This window comes from Glandiceps talaboti, chromosome 19, assembly GCF_964340395.1.
Source record: "Glandiceps talaboti chromosome 19, keGlaTala1.1, whole genome shotgun sequence".
NCBI lineage: Eukaryota > Metazoa > Hemichordata > Enteropneusta > Spengelidae > Glandiceps > Glandiceps talaboti.
The window spans coordinates 4,252,255-4,269,024 of record NC_135567.1 but is presented as its reverse complement, the minus strand read 5'-3'; the positions used below and the strand labels follow the sequence as shown (position 1 = coordinate 4,269,024).

The window sequence follows — 16,770 nt, the reverse complement described above, 5'->3', positions numbered from 1 at the left end:
ACAAAGAGATTAAAATAATATTTATTGATATAATACATCGCAATATTATAAAAAGGGGAATTAATAAGTTTGTATCCTTTGATTATAGGATAAATGGACAAGTCTACATTTCGGAGCTTGGAAGGGGCATTTGGATATCTGTAAATTGTTGCTGGAAGCTGGGGCCCAAGTAAATTCAGTAAATGGCGTAAGTTGATTTTAGATGACTAATATCTTATTTATCTACTCTGTGACGTGTACAATGTGACATCAGAGAATATTTGACTGTAATTTGTCAAGTTGATAAGGTAAGTACTTGCATATTTTCATAAAAAACCAGCTACCCTTACAAAAAGGTTTTATAGAACTTTTGTAGACTATTATAGAAATTCTGAAGTACTTTTAATTAGTTGGATTTTTACATGCTTTACGCAAATTCGTCTATAGAAGTTTTATAGACTTTTTTTTTTAAAGATTTGCATACAATTCTCTAAAAAGTTAATCATCTGTCATAGTTCTAAATCTGATAGATATTTTGTTAAAGTAGATTTAATCTTGACAGTCTTACAACCATTTTATAGCAATTTCAAGCATATATCATGAACATCTTCTGCCTTTACAATAAAAATGTTATAAACATGAAAAGAATATTAAATATATTTAATTGTGTTTGGCTAAAAAACCTACAAGCCTGCCAAGATTCGATACTCAATTGTTCATCACTGAATTAGTCAATATGGAGTAAATCTGTGAGGTACCATGTGAATTGGAAAATGTGAGCGTGTTTCTGGACAAAACGTCGTCAAAAGCTCTCTGAATCAGGCACACTATTTTATTTTCAATATGATCGTCAAGTTACTATGACATAAATGTTTCATCATAGACCCTATAGCATGGCTTTAGGGTCAAGTGCTACTCAGTCAGAATCAATTTCCCTCGGCTATTAAAAATTTATTTGCTCTCGCATGCGCAATAAAGTTTTACGTTTGGCGCCACTGTATATTGAAAATGGATTGAAAAAAGACTACGTAGGGAAAATACAACAAATCGAGATTGGCAGACCTGGGGGAAGAGGACTGTGTATAAAATGGTACTCCTCTGAGACCTCCAAACCCAAACTCATACTATTACCTGTATCTCATGCATATTTCATACCAACCGTATCGCACAAAATAGTGATACTATGGATTACTATCGTGCATGCTCTTCTAGGAACCACTGTTAATCCCTACAAGGTCACTTGAAAACACAGTATTTTTGCACAACTAAACAATGAGATGCTACCAAGCTTTAGACATGGTAACATATCCATATGTCTGTCTATCTGTCTGTGCATAAATTTTAATATCTGAAACTAGTGGGACTAATTTGATGCTTGGTGGGGATGTAGTTAGTAAAAATTGGACGTGAATTGATAAATTTAAAATAAAAAATATATAATAATAAAAATTTAAATAAATAAAAAGGGAAACAAAATTTTCCAACAATAACTACTAATATGTTATTTGACATGGTGACATATACACACATATCGAATTTGGTCAAAAAATCCCCAAAAGTAACAAAACAGGAATAATTTTTCTAAATTTCGACCTCAAAAAACAGGACTGTAAATCTTGCCACTGGGGGCGCAATGTTTGTCAAAAAAACAGGCTGTACTTGCAAATGTAATTTGTATCTGAACTTTCAGGATAGATTTATGATATAGGGTAGTTGCATTGGTCAGTACAAAATGCAAGGTCAGTGGTCACCATATAAAGGTATTATAGGACAGTTTCAGGTATATATGTAAATATATTTATTAATATTAAAAAATACAACTTTTAAGGAAAGGAAATAGCATCATTACACCTTGGAACCTTGTACATCCTAGCAGGATGTGCACATCATATTGCTAGGATGTGACCACATCCTAGTGCTAGGAAGAAGAGCACAGCTATGTACCACCTATGTGCCTCACAATCCCTTTAAAGGGTAACTTTTTCCACAGCCCTGGTACATGGTTGTGAAAAATATGCTTGTTGGATGTGGAATACCGCCCCTGTGCCATGACTATTTTGCATATCCGAGTACCATAGCTGTGTATACTGCATACCTAGCACACAGTTGTGCACATAAATGTCAGCTTTTCCAGCCTTGGGAGGGAGGTAGATTCTTAAATCGGGCTGATAAAAACTCACTGACCCCTAGAAGCCCAGGAGGTTAACTCTTAAAAGTCAATTTTGAGACTATTCAGACATTTTCAGAAAATAATTTCCAAGCTCTACAAGACAGCACCAACATGTAAAAAGCAACTACATAAGATTGAAATATTTTTTGAAATATAGTTTCATAGGATCTTGACAGTAAGAGGTAGGGGGAAGATCTTGAGACTGGGATGTGTACACCTCATGTGGGGGGGGGTCATATGGGGTCTCCCCCTAGAAGCCCTAGAGGTTTTTTACTCTGAAAAGTCAATTTTGAGACTATTCAGACCCTTTCAGACAATAATTTCCAAGCCTTACAAGACAACGCCAACATGTAAAAAGCAACTACATAGGATTGAAATACTTTTGAAATATACTTTGATAGCATCTTGACAGTAAGAGGGGAAGAGCTTGAGACAGAGATATATCCACCTCTTGTCGGGGGTCTGAGGGGGTCTCCCTCTAGAAGCCCTGGAGGATTTTTACTCTTATAACCAATATTTAGGCTATTCAGACCCTTTCAAGCAATAACTTAATCCATGCATTACAAGACAGCAAGTATCAGAAACTATTCTTTATAACTTACACTAAGGGTTGAAATATGTTCTTAAAAAGTTAAATGGCATCATTATATACATGTAGTAAAGGTCAGCACATCTAATGGTAGTATCATTGGTAGGGAAGATTTGGAGATTAAGGCAATTTTAGACTTGGCAAACATTTCACATCTTGAAAAGACAATGTCATCTCAAATTAGAATAGGATGAAAATATTTAAGAAACGTTTAATACCATTATGACAGTAAAAAGGTTGTTGGTGCATCTGATTGTTGATTGAATGCATGAGTGACCTCTGGGGGTGAGGCAGTCATTGGGGTTTTCCCCCTGGCAGATCTGGAGTTTTTTGCTTGAGATACTAAGGCAATGTTTAGGTTATTCATAACCTTTGAGGTAATTATTTCCAAGCTTCGAAAAGCTAAAGTCAATGTATGTTTTAAATGAGTTTCCCATATCACATAAAATGGACATGTAACATTAGTATAGGGCCATTAATATTGCATGTATAATAAAGTCACCGGTATGTTAGAGAACTTCAGGTGGTCATACCTAGTGTATAATAGAAACTGGAATCTGATGAGATGTGGTGATTTGTAGTGTCAATAACATGATGAGTAGAACAATTTAGATTAACTTCATTTATAAACTATCTATGAAAATTACCATTATGAAACCTTAAAGTTCACTTTTGCCCCAAACTGCAATATAAGTGAAGCATTGATTGTGAAACAGCCAAGCATTTACATGACATGTTCTGTAACTACATGTAGTGTGGTAGCTAGGTAATACTGGTACATGTATATGAATATGTATAATTTATGTATAGTTATGTTTGAACTAATAAGTAATGTTAAAGAATCCATGTAAGAAACAGGGACAAGAACAAATATTGACATGTACCACATTTCAGACAAGGCTATACGCCATTGTAGAAAGGATTTTTTTCTTCCATCACAATCTAAAACACAATGACCCCCCGCCCCCATCCACAATTTTCAAAACAGCATGACACCCCCCCCCGCCAATTTCAAAAACAGGGTGACCCCCCCCCCCCCACCACCACCAATCCCAATCCACTGGCCCCCCAGGCCGAAGAAATTGACCAGTCCCTAACAGCTATGTTGGAATAATAGCAACCCTTTTATTCATATCTGACTAGCATTGCTCACATAGCTGGGACATGGCTGTGGGAAATACCTATGTTACAGCAATGCTAACATGTCTTGTATATGGCTGTGGGAAAAAGCTCTTGTACATGGATGTTGTAAAAACATAAATTAATTATGCTGCATTGCTATTTTTCACATCCATGTTACATTAATGTTACCATACCAGTCTAGTGTCATACATCTGTCAAATCTAGGTACAGTATTTTACACCTAGTGTGTTGGCCAGAGCTGTTACAGGGATATTGTACACATAGCTGGTACAGCCCCCTGTGGCTCCACTGATATGGTACAGCTATTTGCACAATGCTGTCCCTAGGTATATGAATGTTACAGGGGTGTGCAAGGTTCACTGTGTATGCTGTTAGGTAAATTAAACTATATCTGCACAGTAAATTTGGTTTAAAAAATCACACAAATAACAAAATGGCATGAGACCAAATCATTTTGGCTTGGCCTCTCTGACTTTGCCTGTTCTAAAAAATGGGCTTTGTTAAGATAATATGAGATACATGTTGTGTTTTATGTCTTTGCTATTATTTGTTGTTGTTATGGTTTCATTAATGATATACACAAGGTGTTAAAATGACCTATGTATTGCCAAATATACACCAATACATATATCTATGGCCTGAATATATATATACACACCTGTTTTGACCCTTCCCAAATTGTTATAACTTGTCTTTTTAGCTCCGCTGTCAGTGAAAGCTGAAAGCATAGCTTTAGGTATAGGTGTGTATTAAGGAATAGAGTATAGGTGGAATCATTGGTGTCCGTCAAATATTTATATTTTCATCATCTTCTCCGAAAGTGACAGTCAGAATTCTTCGATATTTGGTGTGCATGTTCCCTTGGGAGGGGGGGGAGGCTATTCAGATTTGTTCATGCCAAGTTGATCTGTGCTATTTTCAATTTTTATGATTTTTTTTCAAAAAATGACATTTTCATCATCTCCTAAAATACTACCTGTCAGATTGCTTTGATATCTGGTGTGTTGATGCGCAGGGGGTAGCTTACTCAGATTTGTTAATTTCAAGTCAGCACATCTTCATTTTTATTTTTTATGATTTTTTTCTTGTAATTTAACAAAAAAATTAGTATGTTAATGAGCATTGTGACCGACGCCATATTGGAAATCAGTCGACGAGACTTTAAGTAAACTGCCACTTTTCAAAAGACACTATTGGCGTCAAACAAGCAATGTAATATGTGCTATACTCATAATTCTACGCATTGGTCGCCCAAATGACAAGTGTTTGTTCGAAACAGGGTTGCAAATCCAAATTCGGCACCCCTTCTACATAATCAGCCAGTCCGCAACATCCGGTCTCTTTTGCATACAATCTATCCTCCATATAGCGACTGTTACAGTTTGAATGGCTGCTCACGGGCCTTATTTTTTGGTATTTTCAACTCGCCGTAACTTTCACTAGAGTCCCCCATTTTAGATACTAAAACGCCTAAACCTCAACTGACATCTCTTCTTTCGTGCCAACAAAATAAATTTTGGCATTACATTTAGGAATACCGATTTTCCGACAAATTCGGGACGTATACTTGAGGCCTTGAAATTTTGACCCGGTTTTCGCTCGAGTCATAGTTTCCTCAATACGGACCGGAAAGTTTACAAATTTCACAAAAAGGTGGATTTTTATGTGTTTTAAATAACCATGGCAAGTAAATTTAGTAGGATCGTTGTGTAACGGTCCGGACCGTTCAAGAATTTTCGGTAGAAAACAACTGATTTGACCCGGAAGTTGAAGCTTGCTTGATCTGACCGGGCAATTTTCCACAACCAGCAGCAAGCAACGTGGAGTTCTTGGTACTCACTAAAATCACACTTTAGACCCACTATAAAAGTTTGATGTTTTCAGATAATATGCAGGGATCTGCCAACACCGGTCGGCACCGGTCGCTAGCGTCCGGGACTCAGTCTTGGCGGCCACCACTCAAAGGTTGCTGACCACCACCTTCAAGTGTCACAATTTGGTTACCATCGACCCCCCACACTCACTTTAATAATTGTACTTTCATTTTCTGCCCACATGGTCGCATTGATTTAAAATATAATGAAGTATTAAAAAGTGTCTTTGGAAAAGAACAATGTAGACGACCATTAATTACAATAATGACAAATACTCAACTATTTCTAAAGACGAAGTGTGAACTGACAACAGCTGACGCTATACATTGATATCCACATGTACAGTACGTGTGAATTACAGGGCAAACACGATGCTGCAAACTTTCAACTAGCATTCTTCAGCGTCGTCAAAAAAGTAATAATAATAATAATAATAATAATAATAAGTTTATTTCACCAAGAATAAATGTACATGTACATGATTGGTGAGGACCAGAGAGGTAGTTCTAGTGGAACTAATCGAGTCTCTGGCCCTGAATACATACACTTGTTAAATGAAAGCAGTAAATTTTGCCATCTTATATACATTAGATATACATTAAATATATTTACAGTGTCAACAAAGACTGAAACTTACATTAGAAAGAAAAAATATGATACAGGATTTTCACTATACTGTGTTCAAAAGATAATTTCTAAGCGACTTTTTAAATAAATTTCTTGAGGTTATTGATTTTATCAGATTTGGAGTTTCGTTCCAGTGTTTTGCGATAGAGTAATAAATGTTGTTTTGAGTTGTACTTAAATTTACTTTTGGAATAACGAAGTTGTCGCCAGTGGCAAGACGTGTATTATATGAATGTGATATAGAGGTAGCATAACGATCTATTGAATGAGCATAATGACCTGTCTTTAAATCAAAAGCAAATACACAAGTTTGGAATTTACAAAGCTTATAAATGTTAAGAATGCCAAGTTGTCGGAATAAAGGAGCACTGGGTGTGTTTGGATCAGAAAAGGTGATCAGTCTAACGAGTCTTTTTTGTAATTTAAAAATGCGGTCTAAGTGAGTTTTATATGCATTGCCCCAAATTTCAATACAATACATTATATGGGGAAGAATAAAGCAATTGTACAAAAGTAACATAGTTGATTTAGGGAGATAATGGCGTAAATATGAGATAAGGCCTACTTTTTGGCTGACTTTCTTAATGACTGTATCAATATGGGATTTCCAGGCTAGTGAGGGGTCAAGAGTTACCCCGAGATAAACGGCTGATGGAACATTTTGTATTGGCAGATCACCGACAGATAAAGCGCCCTCAATGTTGCACTTTCTATTGGTCGTTTTAAAAATGATGTAATTTGTTTTGTCAATATTAATAGTTAGTTTATTAGACTTGCACCAGGTATGCACTTTATTAAACTCAGTATTAATAGTATCTATGTCAATTTTATGTGTTTTTTCTGAATAAAACAAATTGGTGTCATCAGCAAATAACCTGAATTTGAATTGTTCAGAAGATTTGCTGATGTCATTGATATAAACTAAAAAGAGAAGTGGGCCTAGGATGGATCCCTGTGGAACTCCACAAGGGATTGTAAAACAGCTGCATATACCTTTTTATAAAGTGTTGACGTTGTGTCCGATCATTAGTTTTCTGTTCAATTTTACTCTGAAAACACTTTTACTTAGTAGTTTGACATTGTACATAGCACGACGATGAAAATTTCAAAAATGGTGGGTGGTGATGTCACAAACTATTGCGATGTCTCACGTATCCCGAGATTTCATCTAAACGTGATGCGTATGTGTGGATATACGCAACTTTTTAGAGTTTTGAAACTGCAGTCATATTTAGTTTGATTGAAACAACTTTAGATTTTTTGAGAAAACTAATCAAAAACTGTGATTGAAAAAAATCGATGTGCAAAAATTGAGATTAGAGTTATAAATCTGTAGAGAAAGAAAAGTTTATTAATACAATGGAATGATGAAAAAAAAATGGCCGAGTCTGCTGACAGGCGCAGGTCACAAGACACTCCGTAAATTTAAATATTAGACGATGTTATGTCTACTACAAGTTGAATGTTGTTGACAAATAAGCTTATGGACAGTGTTTTTGGTAAATTTGTTAGAAAATTGAAATTCGAATTGCCTCAAAATTATTTTAGATCCCTATTCATTATTAAAATTTTCCAGGGTTAAAGCTGTAAGACACTGGAATTATTTATAGCCAACCTCAAAATTTCTGTGTGTGTGTGTGTGTATGTGTGTGTGTGTGTGTGTGCACATTTCCCAGTCATTATTTTTCTGAGATTTTGTGTAATTTTCATAACAGTAAATTTTTTTATAACATGGTGACTATGGTATAAAAGTACAATATTTTACCAACTTTCTGTGTAAAATGTGTTTTATAGTGAGACATCATATGAAACCACTAACCACTTTATTACATCGCTACCAGAATAAAAACTAAAAAGAACGGCGGAGCTATTCTGACCCATAGGTCGCTTGTTAGCTATAGGCATGGCATAGTGTCTGAAACCTAAACTCCAAAACTACTGGGCAGATTAGCATGAAATTTGATGGGAACATTCTTAGGGATGAGTAAATTAAGATTTGTTTATGACATGATGATTCCTCAGAAATATTCAAATTAGGGCTAAAAATGTGTCTTTTTGGTCAAAAACCTATAATTCCAATTTAATTTAACACGGATGCATCTGTTGGTGTATAGATGAAGAAATATTAACCATGTAATGATCTCATTAGCAATATGCAAATTAGGTGTAAAAATGTGAATTTTGGTCAAAAATTTATATCTCAAAAAGTACTTGGTCAATGAGACTGAAACTTGGTGAGATATTTCTAGAAGTGTTATTCTGCAGGTTTTCCTCAAAATATTTTGACACAATTGGCACTAGCAACCATGACCACGCCCTTAACAACAACCAAATGGCACTATATTTTGATCAAATAACAACACCATCTGGTAGGTACGTGAGTAAACATTCGAAAAATTATGCAAATATCCGTAGCAACCATGACCACGCCCATAACAACAGCCAAACAGTAGTGTATTTCACAAAGATATCAACAGGGATTAATAGACAATTGAATAAACAGTCAGCAAATGTATGTAAAGTTGCCTAGCAACAAGACCACGCCCATAGCAACAGGAAAATAATCATGTATATTGCAAAGATAACTGGAATTGAAAGACAAATGAATAAACATTCAAAAAATATACACAAATGTTCCTAGCAACAAGACCACGCCCATAGCAACAGCCAAATGATCATGTATATCACAAAGATAGCAACATAGTTGGTTAGGCAACTGGATAGCCATTTAAGAAATGAAGACCTATTGTTAGCATGGACTAGCATATGGATAAACATTTTTACAAACTGTTGTACAGTTGTGCTACAATGCCATTACTGGTATTTGTACTTTATTTTATTTACACACACACACACACATCCACACACACAGATAGACAGAAAGACAGATGCTGGGCGATCCCTATAGCACTACTGAGCCTCAGTTGAGTTGTGCTAAAAATGTCCTTAGCAACCATGACCACAACTATAGCATCAGCCAAACGGTGATGTATTTCACCAAGATAACCTCTGGGATTAATAGACAATTGAATAAACATTCAGAAATGTATGCAAATGTGCTTAGCAACAAGACCACACCCATAGCAACAGCAAATTGATAACATTATGCAAAGATAACAATAGGGATTAATAGACAATTGAATAATCATTCAAAAATGTATATAGATTTGCCTACAAACAAGACCATGCCCATAGCAACAGTCAAATAATCACGTATATTGTAAAGATAACAAGAATTATAGACAAATGAATAAGCATTCTAAAATATATGCAAATGTGCCTAGCAACGAGACCACACATAGCAACAGCCAAATTATCACATATATTGTAAAGATAACAACAGGGATTAATAGACAACAAATAACCACCTATACCTCGAATGGCTCACCGTGTATTACACATTTTTAAAACTGTATGGTACAGTTGGGCTACAACACCATTGATAGATTTGATAGATTTAATAGTATACTAGAAAGCTAAGAACTTTCAGAGCAGTCATATGAATGTGTTTTGTTTTAGTTAAAAAAGAAAAGAAGAGGAAACTATGTCTGTCTCTGTTACTCAATAAATAGTAGAGAACTAAAACACTAAATATAATGTGATCTGATCATCAACATCTGTTACACAGTATGTACAGGAAATGATTTTAAATACTAGTAATCAAAGGCAAGGATTTCAATCCCCAGGTCATACATCAGTGTTTATCTTATCAGTTGAATCAGGAGGTTTACAAAGGATTATTCTTTGGTTCTAGGCCAGACAACTGGTATTTAATAACACCTAACTTGTAATCATAGGTCAATGTGGGGTGAATTGTAACAATATATGAAGTTTCAAATTGTGACTTAGATTTTGTCACTGGTAACTTGTATTCATTCTCTTTGCTTACAAATAATTTCCTGTACATGCAATAACAAACAACTGTCAAATGAATTGTAAAAACAATGTTGAGTAGTGTGTCAGTAATTTATTTCATATTTTACCTCACATTACATTATAAATAACAAATATATACTGGTATTACTGGTATAGCTTTAATATACTATTGAAATTAATTGTACAGAACTGATATTGAACAATTTTTTCAACCCAATGAAATATTTACAACAAATGGGAGATATTTAATCAACTGTACTAATTCATTTTAAACTGAGAATATTAAAAAAAATATTCTTTGTAGTACTTGTTTTTCCATTTCTTCTTTACATTATTGTCCAGTGCAAGTACACACTACTCTTGTTCAGTGAAGCAAGTTCACATTTTGACGACATGGATTTCAAATATACAAAGAGGTTACCTGGCTGGCCTCCTGTAATTTCAAATTATGTGCAAATTACATCAGTCATCGGCATCATGGAACAATAAATCTATGATTATGGATATTTATAATCGAATAACAATATGGGATACAAATTGTGCAATGTACAATGATGTATTATTAGTATATTACGTACGCATAAGCAATGTATGTGCATGAAAGGTGAGCGAACGATCGTGACTGTATAGTTTTGCAATAAAGCTTACTGGTGATGTGTATTTTCAGTGTCCACTGCCTTCTTTTGATGTAATAATCTTCAGATTCAACGAAAGTATCAATACAAACACTTGAAACTCCTGAAAACCTCGTCTTTCTCACTGTGGAACAACATTGGGTCGTGTGCCGAACCGTATCGTCCTGCTTTACCTTACATCGATGTTGGTGGCGCAATTTCAAAACAAAGCGCGAGCACGAGTAGACGACCGATTGATATCCGTTGCTAGCTCGGAAGGACGCGGAAGCACTCGCTCATATTCAATATGTTCCCTCTCCTGAGAGCGTCATGGAGGGCTCCCTACTGTCGCCGCCAAGACCTCTCTCTAAATCCATTTCGACGAGCGAATCAGGTTGCGAGATTGGTGTTCGAAATAGAGGAAGCAAGCTGATTTGGTGAGAGTCAGAGGTCCTAAGGGGTGAACTATTAATTGATTTCGAGGGGGGGGGGGTTGAGAAAAACAGTTGTCAGCAAGTGGAGGAAAACAAATTGATCCCATAATAGCTTGAGAAAAAAAAACGTTCAAACAGACAGAAAGTAAAAAAAATATAAAATATGTTGTGATGTGCTGAAATCAGCTAAATTTGGGCGGTAAGAAAAGGAAGGAGACTCCGAACACCATTAATATTAAATAAGTTTATGACATTGCGTTTACCATATAATCACAGGGTTGTTAATTCAAGTTTGTTAATAAGTGGAAGCATTTTCTGAAGCTGATTATTTTGTTAAATTGGTATGATAAATTGGTTTAAAGTTCAGTTAGCCAAGTGACTTGTTTGTCAAGGTTATTGACCCTGGTATAAGGGTAGGTTAGCAGGAAAGACATTGGCGATAAGTCCCCTGGTCGATACCTAGTTTACCGTTATTTTAAGACGTTTGTGACCGGCTGTTGGGGTCCTTCATCAGTCGCAGTTATGTCCAACAAGACAGCATTCTCGCATTTGTTTGGCCAAAAATTTAATATTATTCCTCAAGTAGAGATACTAGTATTTCAATCACATTATGATCAGCAAGGCTGTTTTCAGCCTTGCTTTTAGAGGTAGAGGACTTCAGTTTAGTTGTGAGAAGTATGTCTTTAAGATTTTTGTTTCGTTCTATTCTGTGCTATGATTGGTTTGGTCAGGTAGAGTTGGTTCAAGGTTACATTATTTTCTAGCAGTTCGCAATGTTTTGTTAATGTGCCTTTTAGTTTAGACGCTTTGATGTTGGGACTGTATATGTTGTTTTGAAAACTAGAGGAATCTCTTGAGTTGATTTTAGAAATGTCTCCCTATTCTCATAATGGACCTAATGAGCGAATCACTTCTGATTTGTTGTATCCTCTTGTGTCAATTTGTTTATGAAGAATTTCAATTTGTTTTGGAAATCGCCTTCGTCACTGCACGTTCATACCTCATTGTTTCAATTTAATAACAACCATTAAAGGCTGAATTTGGGTGACATGTGTTTGGGTGTCTGTGGAGATACTGAAAAGTGTCAGTCGGTTTGGTGTAGTCTGGATGACCAGAATGTGGTTTCTATATAACCACACATTGTATAAATCATAATGATCGATATTGTATAGGAACTAGTAGACTAGTTTGGTGTGAGTCTTGATATCCAACCTTTTGGTTTGTTTGAACCTATGACCTTTGTAAATCACCAAATCATGGCATAGCACTTCCGTTTCTGAGCTGACCGACAAAAATTTTCATGTTGGGTGAATTTCATTTATCTTTTCACTCAAAATATTAAGTTCGGTTTGTGTGCCATTGAATAGCATGAATATGACATCTCTGAAACGTGTCCAAAGTGATATTTTATCCATGTATGTTTCAATAATGCAATACCCTAGTTTGTGGAATGAGATGTCAGCTATCTTTGGAGAAGTTGATGAGTCCATACTACAAACACATGTTTGTTTGTAGACATCTACAAACAGAGGCTACTAGAGGAAAACCATCGTTTGTATTTTCTCTTGTATTTATTCATGATTTACCAAAGTGTGTTTCGTGTGTTTGTCTTGAAAATTTTTCTTCTATCCATATCGGGAGATTATTCTCAAGATTTTATTTGTTGAAACTATAGTTTAGTGGTTTGGTAGTTCTCTTTTTGGAGGATGTGGTGGCCCTGAAAAGGTTAATAATAAAGGGAAGGGGATTCCTAACACTATCAGTATTAAATAAGTGTATGACATTGTGTTTACCATATAACCAACTGTGGGTTGATAGATCAAGTTTGTTAATAAGTGGAAGCATTTTCCAAGGTTGGTTCAAACTTGATTATTTTGTTTGGTAATAATAAATTGGTTTAAAGGTCAGTAACGTTAGCCAAGTGATCAGTCCGCTCCTCATGGATTTTTTTACCAGCTATCTATCTTAAATAGAAGCATGGATTGTTAACTGCTACTTATTGCTACTTACACAGAACAAGTTAGTTGTGAACCAGTGACATGTAGGTTTATACAGGGAACATCCTAGGACATCCTAGTGCTAGGAAGAAGAGCACAGCTATGTACCAGCTGTGTGCGTCAAAGCCCTGTTACAGGGTATATTTTTCCACAGACTTGGTACATGGTTGTGAAAAATAAGCCTGTTGAATGGATGTGGAATACCGACGCTGTGCCATGACTGTTTTGCACATCCCAGTACCATGGCTGTGTACTGCATACCTAGCACACAGTTGTGCACATACATGTACATGTGAATAATACCCTGTTACATTAGCAACCATTTTGTTCATATCTGACTAGCATTGCTCACATAGCTGGTACATTGATGTATGAAATACCTCTATTACAACAATGCTTACATAGCTGGTACATGGCTGTATGAAATACCTCTGTTACAGCAATGCTTACATAGCTGGTACATGGCTGTATGAAATACCTGTGTTACAGCAATACTTACATAGCTGGTACATGGCTGTATGAAATACCTCTATTACAGCAATGGTCACATAGCTGGTACATGGCTGTATGAAATACCTCTGTTACAGCAATGCTAACATAGCTGGTACATGGCTGTATGAAATACCTCTGTTACAGCAATGCTAACATAGCTGGTACATGGCTGTATGAAATACCTCTGTTACAGCAATGCTAACATAGCTGGTACATGGCTGTATGAAATACCTCTGTTACAGCAATACTTACATAGCTGGTACATGGCTGTATGAAATACCTTTGTTACAGCAATACTTACATAGCTGGTATTTGGCTGTATGAAATACCTCTGTTACAGCAATACTTACACAGCTGGTACATGGCTGTATGAAATACCTTTGTTACAGCAATGCTTACATAGCTGGTACATGGCTGTATGAAATACCTCTGTTACAGCAATGCTTACATAGCTGGTACATGGCTGTATGAAATACCTTTGTTACAGCAATGCTTACATAGCTGGTACATGGCTGTATGAAATACCTCTGTTACAGCAATGCTTACATAGCTGGTACATGGCTGTATGAAATACCTCTGTTACAGCAATACTTACATAGCTGGTACATATGGCTGTATGAAATACCTCTGTTACAGCAATATTCACACAGCTGGTACATAGCTGTATGAAATACCTCTGTTACAGCAATACTTACATAGCTGGTACATGGCTGTATGAAATACCTCTGTTACAGCAATGCTTACATAGCTGGTATATGGCTGTGAAATACCTTTCTTACAGCAATACTTACATAGCTGGTACATTGCTGTATGAAATACCTCTGTTACAGCAATGCTTCCATAGCTGGTACATGGCTGTATGAAATACCTCTGTTACAGCAATGCTTACATAGCTGGTACATGGCTGTATGAAATACCTCTGTTACAGCAATGCTTACATAGCTGGTACATGGCTGTATGAAATACCTCTGTTACAGCAATGCTTACATAGCTGGTGCATGGCTGTATGAAATACCTCTATTACAGCAATGCTTACATAGCTGGTACATGGCTGTATGAAATACCTCTGTTACAGCAATGCTTACATAGCTGGTACATGGCTGTATGAAATACCTCTATTACAGCAATGCTTACACAGCTGGTACATGGCTGTATGAAATACCTCTATTACAGCAATGCTTACACAGCTGGTGCATGGCTGTATGAAATACCTCTGTTACAGCAATGCTTGCATAGCTGGTACATGGCTCTGAGAAATACCTCTGTTACAGCAATGCTTACACAGCTGGTACATAGCTGTATGAAATACCTCTGTTACAGCAATGCTTACAATGCTGGTACATGGCTGTATGAAATACCTCTATTACAGCAATACTTACATATTACAGCAATGCTTACATAGCTGGTACATGGCTGTATGAAATACCTCTGTTACAGCAATGCTAACATAGCTGGTACATGGTTATGGGAAAAAGCTCTTGTACATGGATGTTGTAAAAACCTATGCTGCATTGCTATTTTTCACATCCATATTACATTGATGTTAGCTTACCAGTTACAAATCTAGGTATGTTTATACCTAGTGTGTTGGCCAGAGCTGTTACATGGATATTGTACACATAGTTGGTACAGCCCCATGTGGCTCCACTGAGTTGGTACAGCTATGTGCACACCCCTGTCCTAGGCATGTGAATGTCACAGGGGTGTGCAAGGTTCCCTGTGTAGTTATGAACCGCACATTACAAAATTGGTAACCGAGAAAAAAATTGCATTGCTTCTGCATATGGAAAAAATTATTTGATACAGGATTGACAATAGAAAAAAATTGCTGTTACAGTGATGGGGACGAAAAATTGCTGCCATACCTATTTCCTCCCCCCCCCCCTAGAAATCAAATGGTTCTCCCCTAAAAGCAAGATGGCAGCCGCGATCAACAATGGATGACGAGAATACAATGTGGAGAAAATAAATCTGTAGCGGTAAGTTTTTTTCGTGTGTATTACATGTAACTCAAATTTCCTATATCGGTACTACATATAGTTTCATCATCAATCTCCATCGTCATTTAAGAACCGAATATGACAGCAGACCATAGATTGACCAATCAAATTTTTCGTCAGTTTTGATATGGTGTTGATTGATACTTGCGTGTCACCTAGAAATTCGCATATTTTGATTTTGATGATGAAACCAAGCTGGTCACTATGGCTTTATATGTGATGTCTTGTTTATGTTTGTAATGTAACAAAGTTAGAAATTTGGCAGTAGATTTATCAATGTTGAACACTGAATGAGATAACTATCTAAATCAGAAATAAGGTTATAAAATAACTTTTATTCATGCAACTAACGTTATATCACTCTAGTAATGTAATGGTTGAGTTGTTACAATGTAGAGATCATACAGTGATGGATCAATTCATCATCATCATCATCATCACCATCATCATCATCATCATCATCATCATCATTTGGTACTGTTGATGTAGGTCAGTGACCTGTACAGATTGAGTTTTGTAGAAACCATGTGTGTATTTATAAACTTCAATTATCGCCGCGAACACATCTGTAAGTTAAACTTGGTAACTTCAAGGCTTTTAATCTGTCAAGGTATGATAAATCTTTCATTCCTGGGATCAATTCTGTAGCTCTTCTTTGTACTGATTCGATGGTGTTGATTTGACCAAAGACAAGTAAGAAGACTTTTTGTCTGTTATTTGATTTGATAGATGGTGTCCAAACTGAATAAGCATATTCAAGGTGACGTCCGATTAGTCTAGGATACAGAAAAATAAAAGTATCCTGGTCGAGAAACTTGAAAATCCTTCATACTATTCCCACTAGGCGGTTTTCTGTTTGTACAATCTCGTTTATGTGTTGGTCAAAGATTAGTTTAGATTTCAACTCGACCCAGTTTCAACTCACTCCAATTTCAGTGCATCAGATTTATGGGCCGATTGCTTGTTTTTTTTCAT

The 16,770-nt window shown here is 36.1% G+C and overlaps 1 protein-coding gene across 1 annotated transcript in view; it reads left to right on the top strand.

Moving 5' to 3' along the window:
• LOC144450371 (uncharacterized) overlaps positions 1-196 on the top strand; it is a 191,433-nt gene extending 191,237 nt beyond the window's left edge. The window contains exon 5 of the mRNA XM_078140974.1: positions 89-196. Within this exon, the coding sequence (XP_077997100.1) occupies positions 89-196 (108 nt within the window). The remainder of the gene's footprint in view (positions 1-88) is intronic.
• Positions 197-16,770: the final 16,574 nt, after the last annotated feature.